The 15,801-nt window shown below is 43.5% G+C and overlaps 1 protein-coding gene across 2 annotated transcripts; it reads left to right on the top strand.

Annotated features, from left to right (window-relative positions):
- The first annotated feature begins 306 nt into the window (after positions 1–306).
- SQOR (sulfide quinone oxidoreductase) lies at positions 307–15,757 on the top strand. 2 transcript variants are annotated; one of them, XM_081337378.1, is made up of 10 exons: positions 307–795; positions 7,208–7,468; positions 8,669–8,839; positions 9,423–9,476; positions 10,535–10,729; positions 11,543–11,752; positions 13,437–13,620; positions 14,036–14,103; positions 14,534–14,712; positions 15,589–15,757. In XM_081337378.1, the coding sequence occupies exons 2-10, from the start codon at positions 7,235–7,237 to the stop codon at positions 15,644–15,646; spliced, it is 1,353 nt and encodes a 450-aa protein (XP_081193504.1). In that variant the 5' UTR covers positions 307–795; positions 7,208–7,234; the 3' UTR covers positions 15,647–15,757. The 2 variants fall into 2 exon arrangements, with proteins under 2 accessions (XP_081193504.1, XP_081193503.1); XM_081337377.1 differs by lacking the exon at positions 307–795 and having other exon boundaries at positions 5,758–7,468.
- Positions 15,758–15,801: the final 44 nt, after the last annotated feature.

Genomic DNA, 15,801 nt, shown 5'->3' with positions numbered 1-15,801 from the left:
GGGGTGGACTACAATCCCCCCTATCCCCAGCCAACGCTTCTCCTAAAAACCCCAAGCGCTCCAGACTGTGGGCAGCCGCCAAGGATTACAGCAAAATCCCTGGGGTCCAAACCGTTAATAAAGGTAGGGGTCCAAACCGTTAATAAAACAGTCAAAAAAGCAATTAAGGCTCTGCCTTCTTTGAAGGGTGACACACAAAAAATAAAATAAAGCAGTGTTTGGATCAATTCCTCGTGGCTGCCTTCATGACTTCTTTTGACTACACCCTGCAAGGGAGAGATCTAAGATCAAGGCGAGGCGAAAGCAACTTCAGGAGGAAAGCCGCTTGACCTCACGGGCCGCGCAGGCTTGGAAGAGCAGCGCAGCCCCGAGTCGGACAGGTAAGGAAAAAAAAAAGGTGCCGGGGGTTCAAACCCCTGATTTCCTTTCCACCCCCTGCCCACCAGAGCTGCACCCCCCTTCCCAAGGTTGAAAAGCCAGCCGCAGATGCGCGGGGCGATTGCAGCCGAGCCGCTGCAGCTCCAGAACTTGGCACTAAAGAGAGAGCGCGCTCTGCACGCGCTCCGGAACCCTCGGCTTGCCAGCTCGGCGCGCCTGACCTCCGCTTGCTCTCTTCCTGCTCGGCGGCTCCTCCCTGACCCGAGGCAGCGGCTGAAAGGAGCGGCTTTTATTTGTCTCCAGCGGTGGCCTCTCCCCGGGCGGGGCGGGCGGACGGCGTAGCGGGCCTTGCGCAACCGGGCAGCGGCTTGGGTGCAGAGCAACAGGCGGGCGCAGCGGCTTGGGCGAAGCGAGCAGGTGAGTGCGAGTGGCCTTCGTTTCGGAGGAGGAGATTGGGGCGCAGAGGTCCTTCCCCCGCACCCCGGATTTTCTTCACTGCCCATCCTTGGGTGCCCATCATCCTGGGCAAAAAGTGGTCCAAGCGGCAGGGAGCAGCAGCCCCAGTTAACCTCCTTGCCAAAACTTCGCCGAGTTTCGCGTTCCCTGCAGAAAAAAAGGCTGCGCAATTTGAACCCGGTTAAGAGTTAGTGAGCGGAATTTTGTTTTTTTGCTGTCAGTCGCCAGCTCCATTTCCTGGCCCTGAGCTTCTGGAGGCTAATATTCTACAGGGGTTGTAGCAGCAGGGGTCTTCAAACTTGGCCCTTTTATGACTTGTGGACTTCAACTCCCAGAATTCCTCAGCCAGCTTTGCTGGCTGAGGAATTCTGGGAGTTGAAGTCCACAAGTCATAAAAGGGCCAAGTTTGAAGACCCCTGAGCTAAGGGATCTCGGTTTGCTTCCTAAGGAAGATTATGGGAAAAGCAAAGGTGCTGTTTTATTCAAGGGACATTTATTTGGGGGATAAGGGTGTAGCTCCCGAGACAGACTTTCCAGCTTCAGCTTTCTGCTTACTGTGTCTCAATTTAAAACTCGCCCTCTTTTGTGAAATGTAACATTGATTGATTGATTGATTGATTGTAAGAAACGTGTCAGATTCAGTTTAAAGGCCTGCTTAATCCAGCAAAGAGTCGCTGTCAGCTGCAGCTGAAAGGTCCACAAGTTGAATGCGGAGAAAAGTTGGGGTTTATCTTGGATCTGCCTCCGATAGTCATATTTGATGGTAGACTGCTCCTGAACATAAAAGCTTCACAGATCCAAGGGACACAAGCCACAGGTCGCTTATTGAAACCTCTCTCCAGTTAACAGCCTGAACTTACGCCTCGTTTTAGGATCACAATTGGGATTGGAATTTCCATCCCTCATTAATTGAGTCGTCCCCAACTTTAGGAACTTTTTTTTTTGCCACAGTTAAACAAATCACTGCAGTTGTTAATTGAATCTGGCTTCCCCATTGACTTCGCTTGTCCGAAGCCAGCTTGGAAGATGGCAAAGGGTGATCATGTCACCTTGGAATGCTGCAACCCTCATTTATCAGCTGGATTCCTTTTTAAGTGGACGTTTTAAAATCTCATACCTAACAGGAAGGGTAGGGAAGGCTCAAGGGAGGAACAGAAAGCACAATCTGAATAGGAAAGGAAATTGGGGCAAGGAGAAGAGAAATGATCTGGTCTCCAAAATTTGCACTTCTCGATTGGAATTTAGCAGCCAAATATTTGAATTCGGGGGCCACCTGGTCCAGGGTTGTGCATTGCAGGCTTCCTGCGAGAAATTGGCATTTATTTAATGGGTGTTTGCGTGAGAGAAAGATACAAGCTGAGAGAAAGGGGGCAATAGCCTAGTTCTGCTTTGGCTTTTTGCCATTTTGCTATGGCCTGTAGCAAGCCTCTGCCTGCTTAACTTTGGTTCAGATAAAGTCCTTTGTGATGAACGAGGCTTTGGGGCCATTTAATATTCCCCGAGCAAACACCCTTGCTACCCAGACAGGTTTAATTTGCTTTCCAAGCCATGTTTAGCTGAATTTTGGCATCTCACAGCCATCATTTTTCTAACTTTAAACAAGTCAGAGCTACGCCGGGAGAGGAAACCTCTCTACGGGAATTTTCTAGATTTCATAACTCGCTTGACGAAGTTAACTGCCTGTTCTACAGTGGCATTTATGGCTGGTTGCATCACAAACCTCGGGAGCCTCTCTTTAACTTTTATTCCAGTTTCAGGAGAGTAAAATCTTCACCCTGGTAGGCAGGGCCCCCAAGCGGGCAAATCAATCAATCCCGAAAAATGTGTGATCAGCAAAAGCAGGTAATGTGCGTAGGTTACGTTAAATTAAAAGGTAATTGTAGGCAAAGTTGCATGGTGGACGTTTCAGGAAGCTGCCAGAACCAAGGAGATTCAAGAGATGATCTGCTGTGGATCCTTTACGCCTAGAGCAGGGGTAGGCAACCTTGGCTCTTTTATGACTCGTGGACTTCAACTCCCAGAATTCCTGAGTCAGCATGGGAGAACTATGGCCCCTTCATGGCTTGTGGACTTCAACTCCCAGAATTCCTGAGCCAGCCTGGCTCAGCTTGGAAATCTCTCCCTTTCCCCTCAGTATGGCTGGCTCAGGAATTCTGGGAGTTGAAGTCCACGAGTCATCAAAGAGCCAAGGTTGCCTCCCCTGGCCTAGAGAATGCTATCAGTGGGGCCCTGAAGCCAAACAGCTTTAAGGGGTGGGCTCTCTTCTGGAAAAGCTCCCCTCCCCATTAAGATGATAACCCTACCTCTCCCAAAGGTGCCTTTTCAAGAGACAGCTGGACTTTCTTGTTTTTGTTTTGAAGACCTTTCGCTTCTCATCCAAGGAGCTTCTTCAGCTCTGACTGGGATGGTGGGGAAGGGAAGGATTTATACTCCTTGCAGACAGCTGGTCATTTGCCTTCTTTTAGAGAGTCGTTGAGGCCACTTGGAGATTTGTCTGTGTCTTCAGGGTCACCTGAGTGGTGCAAATGGGTGTGCTGAAAGCAATTCCAAGAAGGCTCTCACCCATTTGCACGGCTCAGGTGACCTTGAGGACACAGACAAACCTCCAAGCGGCCCCAAGGACTCTCCAAAAGAAGGCAAATGACCAGCTGTCTGCAAGGAGTATAAATCCTTCTGTTCCCCACCATCCAGTCAGAGCTGAAGGAAGCTTCTTGTTTCTCAATCTCTTGACCCATTATGTTGCGTGGATTGTGAGGAGAAGTTAGATCTTTGCTAGGTGCTATTATTCCATTGGAAGGATATGGCTGTTTAATCATTAACCATAGTCCTTCGTCAAGTGGGAAGGTGATGGTTCCCATTGCAATCTTGATAACCGAAAAGCTATTTACAAGGCAGTAGTGGCGATCTGGAGTGAACAGGGCAGGCATACAGAGATTGGTGGCCACCGTTCATTCTTTGTCTTCAAGACTAGGACAAGGTTGCATAAAACCCACCCTTGGTCTTCAAGCAGTATACGGGGTCATAAGGAGGATAGCATTGGACGCTGTTCATTTACTCTGCAAAAGGCAGACCTTTGCCACTATAAATAAAGGAGCGAATGTTTGCTTTCTGGGTTGAAAGATACAGCGAGAAAACCTATTAATTCTACCCTGCCAATCAGTAGGTCACAATGTGCCTCACCAAGTGCAAGGTGTGAAAACTGGAAGACTGTCCACTTTGCATGGCTTTAATGTCCATAATTGTGCATTATGAAATATATATGTGTGTGTGTGTGTGGGTACACACACATGGAGAAAGAGAATATACATCAGCCTAACTTGCTTTGTAGGCTGTTGTGGGGGGAAAAGGAGGAGGAAGAAACATTGTGTATGTTCGCTGCCTTGAGTTACTTATAAAGTAATAAAGGTGGGATAAAAATCTAACAAATAAACTTACATTAATTTATATTCATGTCCCACCTTTCCTCTATGGGGGTCCTATTTCACTTCAAACCAATCATCTTGCATTTGGGTAGAAGGAAAAAAAAACCTGACACCAGGACTTTCCACAGGCGAGCACAGACTTGAACTTTTGACTTCCCTATAAATTGTCTTACATCTGCTAATTCTAATAACTCTCTGGATTAATCTCCTCCTACTCCTTGTCCATACATTATTCTTGTCAGCAACAGTGATTTTTCTCCTGGAATGTGTATGGGTTTAATCTCCGGCCTATAAGATTACACTTTCTAATTTCTACTTTCTAATTCTCCCAGTCAAGCCTTACTAATCAGATCCAATTCTGCTTAGCTTCCAAGCAAAGACAAGATTATCCAGGCCCTCTTACCAGTTGAGGCTTCCTAGGTGTGTGTTAAAGCCAAAAGCAAAAGAACACTAGATGTGCTGTTTCGAAGCTGATTGCCTGGATTATAATCTTAAATTGCCTCTGACCTAGGAAGGAAAAATGATCAATCTTCCTTAAAGCTAGAACTCTGCAGTCCAGTTCATAAATTAGTTTAAAATGTATCCCCGCCAGTACAAAACCCCAGCCTTCTTTGCCAATTTGCAGGAGTTGCTTTCCACCTCTCCTAAATTAGGTTTTCTTCCTAAATTAGCTTCCCTTCCCACTCCTTTGACCAGTTGTGGAGGGGTTAAAAGAAATTAAGCTGAATGCGTGGGAGGAAAAATATTTCTCAACCCCCCCTTTCTCAAAGGCTTGAGTGTCATAATAGACTTGGTTGCATACCATTCCCTTCTTCTGCACTTGGGGGGATGGAAAAAGCTTTACAACATTGGAATTGCCATCTTATAATTTGCTCTGCCTATGCTTCAGCCTTTGTTGGAGGGTAACCTAGCCAACTGTGTTTTTTAAAAAATTGTGACATGGGACAGATCTGCAAAACAAAGATGCTTCAGTGTTGGTTGTCAGAATTAGCAATCAGTGGGTTAGGACGCTGAGCTTGTCGATCAGATGGTCGGCAGGTTGGTGGGTCGAATCCCGAGTGCCGCGTAACAGAGGGAGCGCCTGTGACTCGTCCCAGCTTCTGCCAACCTAGCAGTTCGAAAGCATGTAAAAATGCAAGTAGAAAAATAGGGACCACTACGGTGGGAAGGTAACAGTGCGCCTTTGGCGTCTAGTCATGCCGGCCACATGACCACGGAGATGTCCTCGGACAAGCACTGGCTCTTTGGCTTTGAAACGGAGATGAGCACCGGCCCCTAGAGTCGGAAACGACTAGCACGCATGTGCGGGGGAACCTTTACCTTTACCTTAGCTTTACTCCCAAGCTGACCTCATATGGATTCCCTCAAGGGTCAGTGAGCTGTCGAGCCAGCATCCTTTTAAAAACCTTGCCAGCTGTTCAAACACCAGTACAAGCCATATGGATATTTTTATAGCCAGCGGTGAAATCATTCCGCACACCTCACAGTCACATTTTGGGGACGGATGAGTCCATTTTAAATAGCAGTCAATTTATATAATGCTGTCCTGCAAACATTTCAACTGGGAAAGCTTGAACTTTCAATAGAAAGTTCAGTTATCAGTTGATGTCCTTAGTGTCTCAATATTAAAAAAATAAATCCATTTGCGTAAGTTAAAATTAGCATAAGTTTCAAGGAGTAAAAAAAAAGTGAAAAGGTTAAAATTGAGTACGGACAACAGTTGAGAGTAGAGTTAAAAAAAATTAAAGCATCTTTCATAGGACAAAACACTGCTGAACAAAACACAAAAATAATTTCTTAGAATAGGTGTCAAAAGAAGGCTTTTATCATTTTTTAATAGCATATTGAGTATCGGAATAGCATAGTAAAAATTCTGAGTGCTGCCTCTCACATAAAAACTGCCTTTTCCATCTGGATTTAAACTGCTATAACTGTCAGAGGAAGATCGATTAAAAACAACAGCAGCAATGACCGAGTCACACTTTGGAGCCAAAGTATTATTATCACATTTTGAACATTAGACCGTATCTTCAAGGACCTTCTTTCAGTTCTCTATTCAGATACTTATAAAGCGCTTTAGTAGAATAAGATGATGATGATGATGATGATGATGATGATGATGATGATGATGATGATGATTATTATTATTATTATTATTATTATTATTATTATTATTATTATTATTATTATTATTTATATACCGCCCTTCTCCCGAAGGACTCAGGGCGGTGAACAGGGCAAATGTATAAAATACAAAAAATACAAAAGTTAAAAGGAATTAAACATAATGCCCAAGGTAAAAAACAATAAATACAAATATTAAGAACAATAAAAAGCCCAACCCACCCCCCATCAGGCCAAGCCGGCTTGTTCAAATAAATGCGTTTTCAGATCGCGTCAGAAGGAGCGGAGGCCGGGTGCCATCCGGAGCTCAACCGGCAACAGATTCCATAGCTCCGGGGTGCCCACAGAGAAGGACCTCCCCCTGGGGGCCACCAACCGACATTCTCTGACCGGTGGCACCCTGAGGAGGCCCTCTCTGTGGGAACGCACAGGGCGGAGGGAAGTTGATGCCGGCAGCAGGTGCTCCCTAAGGTACTCCGGACCCATGCCATGTAGGGCCTTGAACACCATTACCAGTACCTTGAATCTCACTCGGAAGACAACTGGGAGCCAATGCAGCTCACGGAGTAGAGGTGTAACATGGGAGTATCGGGAGACTCCCAACATGACTCTCGCGGCTGCATTCTGTACCAGTTGGAGCCTCCGAGTGGTCCTCAAGGGCAGCCCCATGTAGAGAGCGTTGCAGTAGTCCAAACGAGAGGTCACGAGCGCATGAGTGACCGTACAAAGGGCATCCCGGTCTAGATAGGGCCGCTACTGAAAATGAAAATGACATTTGGAAAAAAAAATAAATCACCTTTTTTTTGATGTTCCACCTCTTTCTCTAGAATTTCACAAGTTGATGCTCACCAAAGATGGCTACGGTTGGGTTGATGTCTTCCTGCGCATGTGCCCGTTCTCTGGTACCTTTAGTTAGGTTGGGGATCCCCAAAACATGTTCGTCCCAGTTGCACACGACAGCTGCGTCTGCTTCAAAAGATTACTACGAGGTGCTGGTGCTTGGTGGAGGCTCCGGGGGGATCACGATGAGTGCCAGGATGAAACGAAAAGTGGGAGCGGACAATGTGGCCGTGGTGGAACCCCAGGAGGTAAATGCTGAATTCTGAAATGCTGGAATTTGGAGGCCTTATGCAAAATATATAAAGCAGAATATTTGTAGCTCAGGGTTGAAGCAAGGGGTCCTTGGTGCTCTCTGGGCTTGTTTTCTTGCGGACGTTTCATTAACCAAACTAGGCAACATCACCAGTGCTAGAAGGTGGAGGAGGAGGAGGAAGAGAGCTGTGGAGCCCTTGGTGCTGTCTGAGCTTGCTTCTTTTCTTGCAGACGTTTCATTAGCCAAACTAGGCAACATCATCAATGCAATACATAAAGTATAGTGTTCCAAAGTGGAACAGTCGTGTCCCACATATGTCCCCAAGAAAGGGTTCCTTCTCTGATATTCTCTTTATATCTGGACTTTTTGCTTATAGCTTAGCATAACATTTTAATCTACTGGTTCTTTCTCTAGGTCTTCAATCTGTGCCTTCCAGATGTGCTGAAATTATAACTCTTGAAATTTCTAGTCAAGGCAGGAAATATAATTTGAGGATTTGCGGGACTTTAGCTAGTTTAATTACCGGTATATGGCTGCATTGGTTATATTTTTAAAAATGGTTTTGAGCTCTGGAAAATAGGTATTTTCTACTGTGTTAAGCCTAAAAGGTGAAATATAACTCTGTTTAAATAAAATCAGCCAAGAGGAGATAAATTACTTAACTAAATTAAATTAATGAAAACATTCTCCCATATCTGTACATGTAACTATATCTGGGAAAACGTCTTCCCAGATCTGTACAACTGAAATGGACTTAGAACTTTATTTGTTGACCAATAATAAAACACACTTTTTAAAGGAAGGGACATCTAAAAAGCAGTTTGTGAGAGCTGTTATTTTCATGAACAAGGGTAATGACCCACTAGGTGTAGTATACTGTTGGACACACCTAATGTAATAACATGGGTGTGAGTGGATATGATATGGAGATATCAAAGTACTTTTATAGCATCCTTGGAGCTTCTCCGTTCCGGATCCATGATTGCATAAAACAGCAGCCTTTTCCCAACATAGAAGTGTCCAGATACATTGAATTTCTGTCTCTCAAAATTCTCACTTAGCATAATCAAGGGAAGTTCTTGAACCTGGTTGACCAGATACTCTCTAGAAGTGTCAGCTGTCTGATTTCATACGTTCCATTTCTATTCTTCTTATGCTTTGCTGGCAGCTTTTATCCCCCAATTATTTCTTTCAGAAACACTATTATCAGCCCCTCTGGACTTTAGTTGGAGCTGGGGCAAAGCAGTTGGCCACTTCAGGACGTTCAACAGCAAGTGTTATTCCTTCGGGGGTAAAGTGGATCCAATCCAAGGTGGAAAAGTTGGATCCTGACAACAACTGTGTCTATTTGGGGAACAACCAAAAGGTAGGTAGCCCATTTAAACTTGGGAGATTTGTCTGCTCAGTTAAATCTTTATCTGCATAAACCATCGACAGAGCTTGAATACATGACCCTTTGATTCAAATAGGCTACTCATCTATATGAGTAATATTTAACACCTAAGTTGAATTATTTCTGCAATCTCTTATGTTTACTTGAGCTTCTAAAAAACCTGTCTGATGTTTACTTATTTTTGTGTTATCTTGCCTGTAAGACAGGTGACACATTTGTTAAGTGAGTTTTGTCCCATTTTATGACCTTTCTTGCCACAGCCGTTAAGTGAATCACTGCAGTTAAGTCAGGGACACAGTTGTTAAGGGAATCTGGCTTCCGCACTAAGTTTGCTTATCAGAAGGTTGAAAGCAAATGAGCCTAGGACACGGTCATAAGTCACTTTTTCCAGTGCCATTGTAACTTTGAATGGTCGCTAAATGAACTCTTGTAAGTTGAGGACCAGCTGTATTCCATGCGTATAGGAGAGACTGCTTTTCCAGGTTTTGAGAAAAACAGTCTGTTGAACAAATCCTTGGTTCCGTTTAAGATACTAGTTCTCTTCTTTCTTTTGCAGGTATCTTACAAGTATTTGATTGTCGCTCTCGGACTGCAGCTGAATTTTGAAAAGGTATTTTATTTAAGATCCGATGGGTTAAATTGCTCTGTTAGCATTTTCTTGGCAATTTTCTCTACTGATAGGAAGCAAGGCTCCATGGCTTGCCTGCTCCTCGCATGAAAGCCCCCACATTCTGAGCAGGATGTGAGAAATAGCATTGCGTCTTTCCCACAAGGAAGCACTCGATGGAAATTGTGCAACTGAGGTTGTGCAGCCTGTACAATAGATAAATCCAGTGGAAGGAACCCATGAGAGACCTCTAGTGCTTTATCAGGAAATTGAAGGCATCCAAGGACACCTAACCATGTTAATGGGAAATGAGCTTCGTTTTAATGGTGGACGCACAAAGTGAACACAAAGAAAATCACTAATTGGGGATTTTGGGAGGCTGTGTGAGTGTAGTATTTTTTTTCCTTAAGGATGCTAGGTTATCATTCGGCACTGGAAATGAGTTTATTTATCTTTATTCTGGGTTCATCTGTTAAAATAAAGATGAAACCCACAGCCAAACTTTTTAAATTCATGTATTTATCTAAATCATGCTTCAAGTTGGAATAGATGATAGCTAAGGGAACATCTTAATCTCTTTGCCATACATCTCTCCTGTTAATTCAACCAACGGTTTACAGTAGATGTAAGTCAGTGCCAGTTTTACCCTTTATTATCCAGTGGAGATGTGATGATTTAATCCGAGTATTTTGCAAATATTTTACACATCAGGATAATATTCACAAATCAAGTTCAATGTGAACGGAGTATCTCTGGGATATGATCTTGGCTCTAGGGAAGTCTGAGCAGATGCATGACACCACCACAATATGCTAAACTTTCAGTTGAGCTTACTCTGGATGTAGTATGTTGTGTGAAGTCTCTGCTATTGTGGTTGGTAGATGATGTGTATGTTGTGTGAACTGAATCCAGAGGTGGCTTATTCAATATAGCACTGCTAAAGGAACTATGGCTTAGCATGTTTGGTGAGGCTTGGAACTAAATGGTCCTGAGTGTAGCATGTGACAGCCAGCATGTTTAATCCAGTGAAATACTATACTGCTGATTTTATCTCATTACAGATCAAAGGCTTGCCTGAGGGGTTTAAATTTCCTAAAATTGGTTCCAATTATTCCATTCACACAGTGGAAAAAACATGGAAAGCTCTGCAGGATTTCCAGGAAGGAAATGCCATTTTTACCTTTCCAAATACTCCGGTGAAATGCGCAGGGGCTCCACAAAAGATCATGTACCTGACAGAGGCGTATTTGAGAAAGGTATGTACCAGCCAACTAATGTTGTTGCCTAAACAGGTAACAAAAATGTAATCCCAAAGACCAAGGTTATTGAAAATGCACTTATTCTAGTTTAAACTGTTAGATTATAAGTGTAAGGTATGGGTAGTTTTAGAATGCTCCTCCAACTGAAAAAAATACAAGCAATTTTTTATTAGCAATTAGGACCAACTAGTAAAATCAGCATAAATTTGCACATAGGACAAAAACTATAGTATTAATTAAGCACATCCAATGTATTGATGCAGATGTCAAATTGAGACATTCGGATTCAGTTTCATTTTGTATGTATCATGAATCCCTTTACTGCAAGTGTAAACTGTGTTTTATTAGGTGCCATTCACCCGATAGGTTGGGTGAATCATTTACTGTGGTTTCTTCAAAACCCGTTAGCTTAAATCAGGGGTAGGCAACCTTGGCTCTTTTATGACTCATGGACTTCAACTCCCAGAATTCCTGAGCCAGCATGGCTCAGCTTGGAAACGTCTCCCTTTCCCCTCAGCATGGCTGGCTCAGGAATTCTGAGTTGAAGTCCACGAATCATAAAAGAGCCAAGGTTGCCTACTCCTGGCTTAAATCATTTTGGGCAGACTATATAAACCCACTTATGGATGATAAGAGATAAGGACTCTTCCCTTGGGCAGGGGGCTAGTCTAGGAGACCTCCAAGGTCCCTTCCAGCCCTCTCGAGTCTATGGTGATTTGACTGCTCAAATATAAAAGTACCAATAAGAACAAGAATTGTGAATTCAGGGATTTTCAAGAACGCATCACTTTTCCTTCTCATTTTCCCTAGACTGGAAAACGGTCCAAAGCCAAGATCATATTCAATACTTCTCTTGGAGTGATATTTGGTGTTAAGAAGTATGCTGATGCTCTACTAGAGATTATAAAAGAAAGAGATATCGCTGTGAACTACAGGTGGAACCTGGTAGAAGTCCGAGCAGATAAGCAGGAAGCCGTATTTGAAAACCTGGACAAAGCTGGGGAGACGCAGGTTTATCAGGTGAGCAAATGGAATTTTTTAGAGGGTTGTAGGTGAATTTCTTTAGACTAGTAAATTCTTGTTTGTGGTTGCTTGTCTCTTTAGAACTGGCAGGGGGGGAAAATGGTGGATGGAGAATAGGATCATTTTTTTTTAAACATACCCATGCAGCATTAAGCACTGGGTGCCGCTTAACAGAGTGAGCGCCTGTTACTCATCCCAGCTTCTGCCAACCTAGCAGTTCGAAAGCACGTAAAAATGCAAGTAGAAAAATAGGGACCACTATGGTGGGAAGGTAACAGCGTTCCGTGCGCCTTCAGCGTCTAGTCATGCCGGCCACATGACCATGGAGACGTCCTCAGACAAGCGCTGGCTCTCCAGCTTTGAAACGGAGATGGGCACTGGCCCCTAGAATCAGAAACGACTAGCATGCATGTGCAGGGGAACTTTTACCTTTTACCTTTATGCAGCACTATCCATCCTTATGATATGGAAGTTAGAGGCAGCAAGATTCTTGGTGGATAGTTTTAATTCAATGCAGCTGTTAGATCAGGGGTTCCCAACTCCAGGTCCGTGGACCGGCACCGGGCTGTGGCATGCCAGAAACCAAGCTACACAAGCAAAGCCTCGTCTGTGGGATGCAGACAGAACATGAAACCACGCTCCCTCCGGTCCGCAGGAAAACCTCTCCACAGAACCAGTCGCTGGTGCCCAAAAGGTTGGGGACCTCTGCATTAGATGAAACATCACACGATTTGACCACTTAGCAATAGCAGTTTCACCAGTCCCATTTTCAGCTGTTAGTTCAAGGGCATCACTCTTCTCCTTTCCTGCCCCGCTTGTCTCTTTTAACATCCCCGCATCCCTCTGTCTTCCCCTCTTCTCCAAGTTGCTACTTTGCTGTCCCCAACTGACCTTCACCATCTTTTTCCTTTCCTTTTTCCATTGCTGACCAAGTCCGGCCCTGTAGAAGGCAGCTGCTGGCTGCTTATGGCCTTCTCTAGGAGCTGTGGTGACGCAGTGGTTAGAATGCAGTATTGCAGGCTAATTCACTGTTCACTGCCAGAAGTTCGATCCTGACCAGCTCAAGGTTGACTCAGCCTTCCATCCTTCGGAGGTTAATAAAATGAGGTCCCAGATTGTTGGGGGCAAGAGGCTGACTCTGTAAACCGCTTAGAGAGGGCTGTAAAGCACATAAGTCTAAGGGCTATTTCTATTGTTTCTGCGGTTAGGGTGCCAAGTGCCCTAACTGACTATCTAAAGACCTGACTTCAAGGACCCAATGACAAGGTACCATTCGTTCAGCACTGCCTTAACTTGTTGAACAAATGGCTGTTAAGCAACGATTATCCATATGCTGTTACAGAAGAAAGGGCCAAACCTGGAAGTTTCCCAGTTTAGTTTTCCCAGTTTCTCATAATCGAGGAACCCTCATCTCAGTTGGGGAATTTGGCGACGTCTAACCTGAGACTGCAAATCAGTCTCATTTGTGAGGAGTCCTTGGGGGGGGGGGTGTTGTCTCTGAGCGTGGTGACTTTCTTGCAGACATTTCATTGCCAAATTAGGTAAGAACTTCAGGCACTGTTGATGTTGCCTAGTTGGGTCATGAAACGTCTGCGAGAAAACCACCATGCTTGGAGAGCACCAAAGACCCCCTCAGTTCATTCTCTTCTATTGGAATCTCGTTGTTTTTGCTCTGCTCCAGTATGAAATGCTTCATGTCACCCCACCCATGGGTCCCCCTGACGTACTGCTAAACAGCCCAGTTTCGGACGTCGCTGGCTGGGTGGATGTAAACAAGGAGACACTGCAACATGTGAAATACCCCAATGTTTTTGGGATTGGAGACTGCACCAACCTCCCTACCTCCAAGACTGCTGCAGCTATAGGTGAGATTAATTTTTAGGTACTTTAGGTATTTGCATTTTGGTCTCCTTGATGCGAGGCCAAAAGCCAGTTTTAAATGTTGAACTGAATCTTGCTGTGTCTGAAAGTATTTGACCAATTCGATCAGCAGAGAGGTCCCCAATAGGATTCAACATAAGACAGTTTTCTATGGAATAGGGCAGAAAAGAGAGGGCCTCAAAGCCTAGGACAGGTCACTAAAGTCACCAATTTATATAAATGGCTACGTTATTATGCTTATCCACAATTTAGCTGCTACTGGGACCATTCCCGGCATGATCCTAAAAATCTCCTACCTGCCACCAGGTTTAAGAGTTAAACTACCTTTAAAAAGTTATAACTCTACTCTCCTTTCAGCAGAAATACGGGACAAAATAAAACATTTTATCTCTTCCACAGCTGGTCAGTGTGGTGTACTTGATAAAACAATTTCATGTATCATGAAGGGCAAAACTCCCACTAAGAAGGTAACTATTCCTGAAAAGGAACAATGTATTTGCTTCTTATTGAAACAATGGGCTTTTTATTATTTGGGGGAAATATTCGTATGTGCAATGCAATGTGATAATTTTTAAAACTCATTTAGAAGGCTCCTTGGACTGAGGTTTTATATACATCTCCAAACAGTATAGTAAAGCTGATAGTGAAATAATGGCTTCTAATTTTGGAAGCTGGATTCCCCCTATGATAGTGAATTATGAGATTAAAGAGAAAAAGAATTTCTTCTTACAGTACATTCAACTCCGCAATCCGTTAAATTTAACAAGGGCTACCAGTTTGAATTAGTTTAAAAGGGAATTAAGACAAATTATGGAGCATGAAGTTCTTAAAGTATAATATGCAAGATACCGTGTTTTTCCTGTCCTAAAAGGCATATATATTTTTAATGTTTTGTAGTATGATGGATATACTTCCTGTCCTCTCATAACCAACTACAACCGAGCAATCCTGGCTGAGTTTGATTACAATGCTCAGCCTTTAGAAACCTTTCCGTTTGATCAAAGCAAAGAGAGACTGATAAGTTTTCATCTGAAGGCTAATATGATGCCCTATCTGTATTGGTATGGACTTCTGAAGTAAGTATTCTACCGTACCACAGTCCACACTATGTAGGAGTTAAGGGGAACTGACTCCCAGGAAGACAGTTAATTCTGTATTTATTAACTGCATAGAAAGGTAGGCTTAATTTGAGCAGTGCCATTTATTTTAAAAAATTCTGAATAATGGTAAAGAAGATATGAATGTTATGAGATAGATTGAACTGTAAACTCTATCATCTGCTCTATCATCTATCTATCTATCTATCTTTCGATCTATCTATCTATCTATCTATCTATCTATCTATCTATCTATCTATCTATCTGTCTCTATCTATCCATCTCTCTATCATCTGTCCCTATCTATCTATCTATCTATCTATCTATCTATCTATCTATCTATCTATCTATCTATCTATCTATCGCAAACTTGAATTATTAATGTCATATCTCTTCCTGTGTGCCAATTTTAACTTTGGCCACTTCCTGCAGGAATGAACAAAGGTGTACCCTAGTTTTTTATACATAAATATCAACTGAATCTCCAGAAATTATTGTCTTAGCCCAGACATGTCAAACTCACGACATCATGTGACGTCGCACAACGTATTGGAGCTTTTTCCCCATTGCCGGCAATGGGGTGGGCGCAGTTTCGTCGTGACGCATCCGGCCCGCGGGCTGGCTGTTTGACACCCCTGTCTTAGCCTGTTCCACCAAACTAGCTTGCATTACTTTTAGTGTAGAAAAATCACTTTTTAACGGGTAACGTCTATGCTGAGCCTGCTTCCTTTGTTTCCATTATAATGAGCAGCAATGTTTACTCTTGACACAGTGCTACATTTAATGTTGGGAAATATTTAACAAGTCTAATTCTGTGAAGGTGTAAGTTCCTTTCCCTCCCCTCCTTTCTTACAGGGGATATTGGGGTGGTCCAGGTCCAGTGAGGAAAATATTTCACCTTGGATTGAAGTAATCGTTGAAACCATCTTCTGCCAGCTACAAATCATGTAAACACTTTTTTTAAAAAAGAGAAAGCATTCAGAGATTCTCCACAGAAATTAATAAAATAACTTCTCTGTAGGAATCAACCTCCAGAGTCCTCTGCACCTTAAAACACAGGTACAGTTT

The sequence above is a fragment of the Vipera berus genome (genome assembly GCF_964194415.1).
Source record: "Vipera berus genome assembly, chromosome: 12".
NCBI lineage: Eukaryota > Metazoa > Chordata > Lepidosauria > Squamata > Viperidae > Vipera > Vipera berus.
The sequence above is the reverse complement of the archived record's forward strand: the minus strand, read 5'-3'. Positions and strand labels throughout refer to the sequence as shown.